The sequence below is a fragment of the Camelina sativa genome, chromosome 14 (genome assembly GCF_000633955.1).
Source record: "Camelina sativa cultivar DH55 chromosome 14, Cs, whole genome shotgun sequence".
Taxonomy (NCBI): domain Eukaryota; kingdom Viridiplantae; phylum Streptophyta; class Magnoliopsida; order Brassicales; family Brassicaceae; genus Camelina; species Camelina sativa.
The window spans coordinates 9495293-9497792 of NC_025698.1; the positions used below are offsets into that span (position 1 = coordinate 9495293).

A 2500-nucleotide genomic window follows, 5' to 3' on the forward strand; every position below is an offset into this window, starting at 1 on the left:
CGTTGATCTAAATACCTCAGCCTTGGTATTCTCTCTCCTTGTTGATCATCCAACGACTCTCCTCCTTTCTCCCCAAGTTTGTCTCTAATAATCTGAATCTGTTCCTTTATCGCATCACGAAGAGCGCGGAAATGGCGAGAGATTCTGTTGAGAGCGACTGATGTGTAAGGCTTAGCTGATCCAAGTCCTGCTACTATCTCAAATGATGAAGCTAATGCTTCCATTTGATGGTAATATTGGTTATATCTTTTATCTACCTGCAAAATCAGCAGCACATACACAACAAGCAAAACATCAGCATAAACTCCCTCAATCCGGAATCCAAAATCAATCGAAAAAAGCAAAATCATTATTTGTCATGTTCTAACAAACCTTAACTGAAACAGAACCGAGCTGAAGAACTAGTTTTAAAAGATGTAAGTTCGTTACCTCATCAACCATTGTCATAAGCTTGTTCTTCTTGTTCTGAAGCTCCTCACGTTCAACTGTAGATAACTCAATTGATTTCCCATTAGAATCACTCGATAACTCGCCACTGCCTCCTCTGCCTATCTCCTTGGAACCATTGTTAAAGTCGTTAACTTTCATCTTCTTGTTACCGATTTGGTTTAGTTCTTTCTTGACACTAACCACTTCATCAAGCAAACCCTGAGCAGGTTTAAGGTACCGAGAACGCAAAACACCGCTCATAAACCCTCCTGATGTCTCGTTATACCGATAATTGTTGTAGAAACCATTCCCACCATTACCAGCATAAACAGAGGAAGGATCAGATTGACCCAACAACAACATCTCTTTGCTCTTCACACTCATCTCATCCACATTATAAGTTGACGTTTCCTTGACTGAAGATAGTGACGGATTCTGAGTAAAACCCAACTGGTACTGATGATATTGAAACGGAGGAACAGAGATCTGAGTGCCGAGACTTAAAGACAGTCCTTGACCATCGTGGAAACTTAAATCGCTGCTCGAAACGGCACCGTTTACAGTTACAACGTCTCCTGTGGTGGGTGGGATGAAAACCATCTCGTTACGAACATTGTCACCGCCGGTGACGGTGAAAGAAGCGGCGGCAGAGGAAGAAGAAGCTTGCTGTTGTTGTTGTTGTTGATGGTTGAGAAAGATAGGTTCTTGCTGGTAACAACCGACATTACTTGTGTAATAAACCGCCATTGTTCTGTTTCTTTAAAGTTTTATTACAGTGAAGTTGTGTTGTTAGTTCGATGAATTTGGTCGGGAAATGAGATCCTGCAAGAAAAAAAAAATTAAAATACAAGAGGAAGAGTCGTGTAAGGTGTGGAATTTTTAAAGTTTCTGATGGGAATCTTAAGAGAGGTTAAAACATCGTAATCATTCACACCAAACATTTTTTTTTTTGTTATCAACAACAGTTTCGAAAGCAACCAAACAGAATCGGACCAAAAAAAATTTTCCGAGGATTAAAGTCAAATTGTGGATAAAAAGCAAATGTTTTTCGTAAAGAACTGAAGAAACCCAGAAAAACCCAGTTCAGGAATTGTGTAATCGTATAGGAATACTCGATCTATGCAGGTGAATTTTGGGAGAAAAACCAAAAAAAAAAAAAAAAAACCCTAATTTGAAGATGGAAATAAAAATAAAAATGCAGAGTAAAAAAGAAGTTGTGTATATAGAGCTCAACGTAGTGACTCATAAAAGCAGAGAAGATTTCAATTATTACATAAAGAAGTTCTAAAGTGTTTTCTGATGATTTCATCTCTCTGTAGGAGAATTTCCAAAAAGCATGGGATGGGATGAAAAAAGTAAACAAGAAACACAGTACAAAGAACAATCATAGAGAGAATCAAGAATCAAGAACTTGGATTTATAAAGTTTAAAGGAAAAAAACTACCTTGAGGACTGAGGAGGGAGAGAGAATCAAAGTTAAGAATTAAAAACCCTAGAGATTGTGTTTTGTGGTGTGAAGTGTGGATGTGGCTGAATCAGGAAACACAAAAGCATAAGAGGTTCGAACAGTTGAAGACAAAAAAAGATTTGAGACCCAATCCCGAGAGAGATAGATAGAGAGACGATTAATAATAATTGCGAATTTTCTAAAATAAAACAATTTTTTTTTTTTTTTGCACTCCACAAGAACAAAACCAACCCATCTTATCATTGGGACATTTAGACACCAACCCAATATTTTAAAAACACATTTTTATAGTATATTATTATTAAGCCATATCAACGATTAAATAATGATCCTACCGGAAATTTTTTGACAACCGCTACCTGTAATTTTTAATCTTTTCCCGGCAGAAGCTTCTGTTTTTGATGCTTAGAGTATAAATAAATTAATATAGATTTTTGTGTTCCAACCATTCATATAGAAACACGTGAGAGCTTATATAATCACCAATTTTTGTTTTTTTCTCGATTAGCGATAATAGTTTCTTATGACGACTTGAACATATAAAAAAAATTAACAATTCCACACACAAACAACAACAACAAAAAAAAAAAAAAGGATTTTATT

The 2500-nt window shown here is 36.1% G+C and overlaps 1 protein-coding gene across 1 annotated transcript; it reads right to left on the reverse strand.

Annotated features, from left to right (window-relative positions):
• On the reverse strand, positions 1-2083 carry LOC104740667 (BEL1-like homeodomain protein 10; the record flags this gene model as incomplete). The annotated part of the gene is given in 3 exon segments (XM_010461341.2): positions 1-257; positions 430-1251; positions 1874-2083. Coding segments are annotated over 2 exon segments (1004 nt in total), but the record flags the coding sequence as incomplete, so codon positions are not given.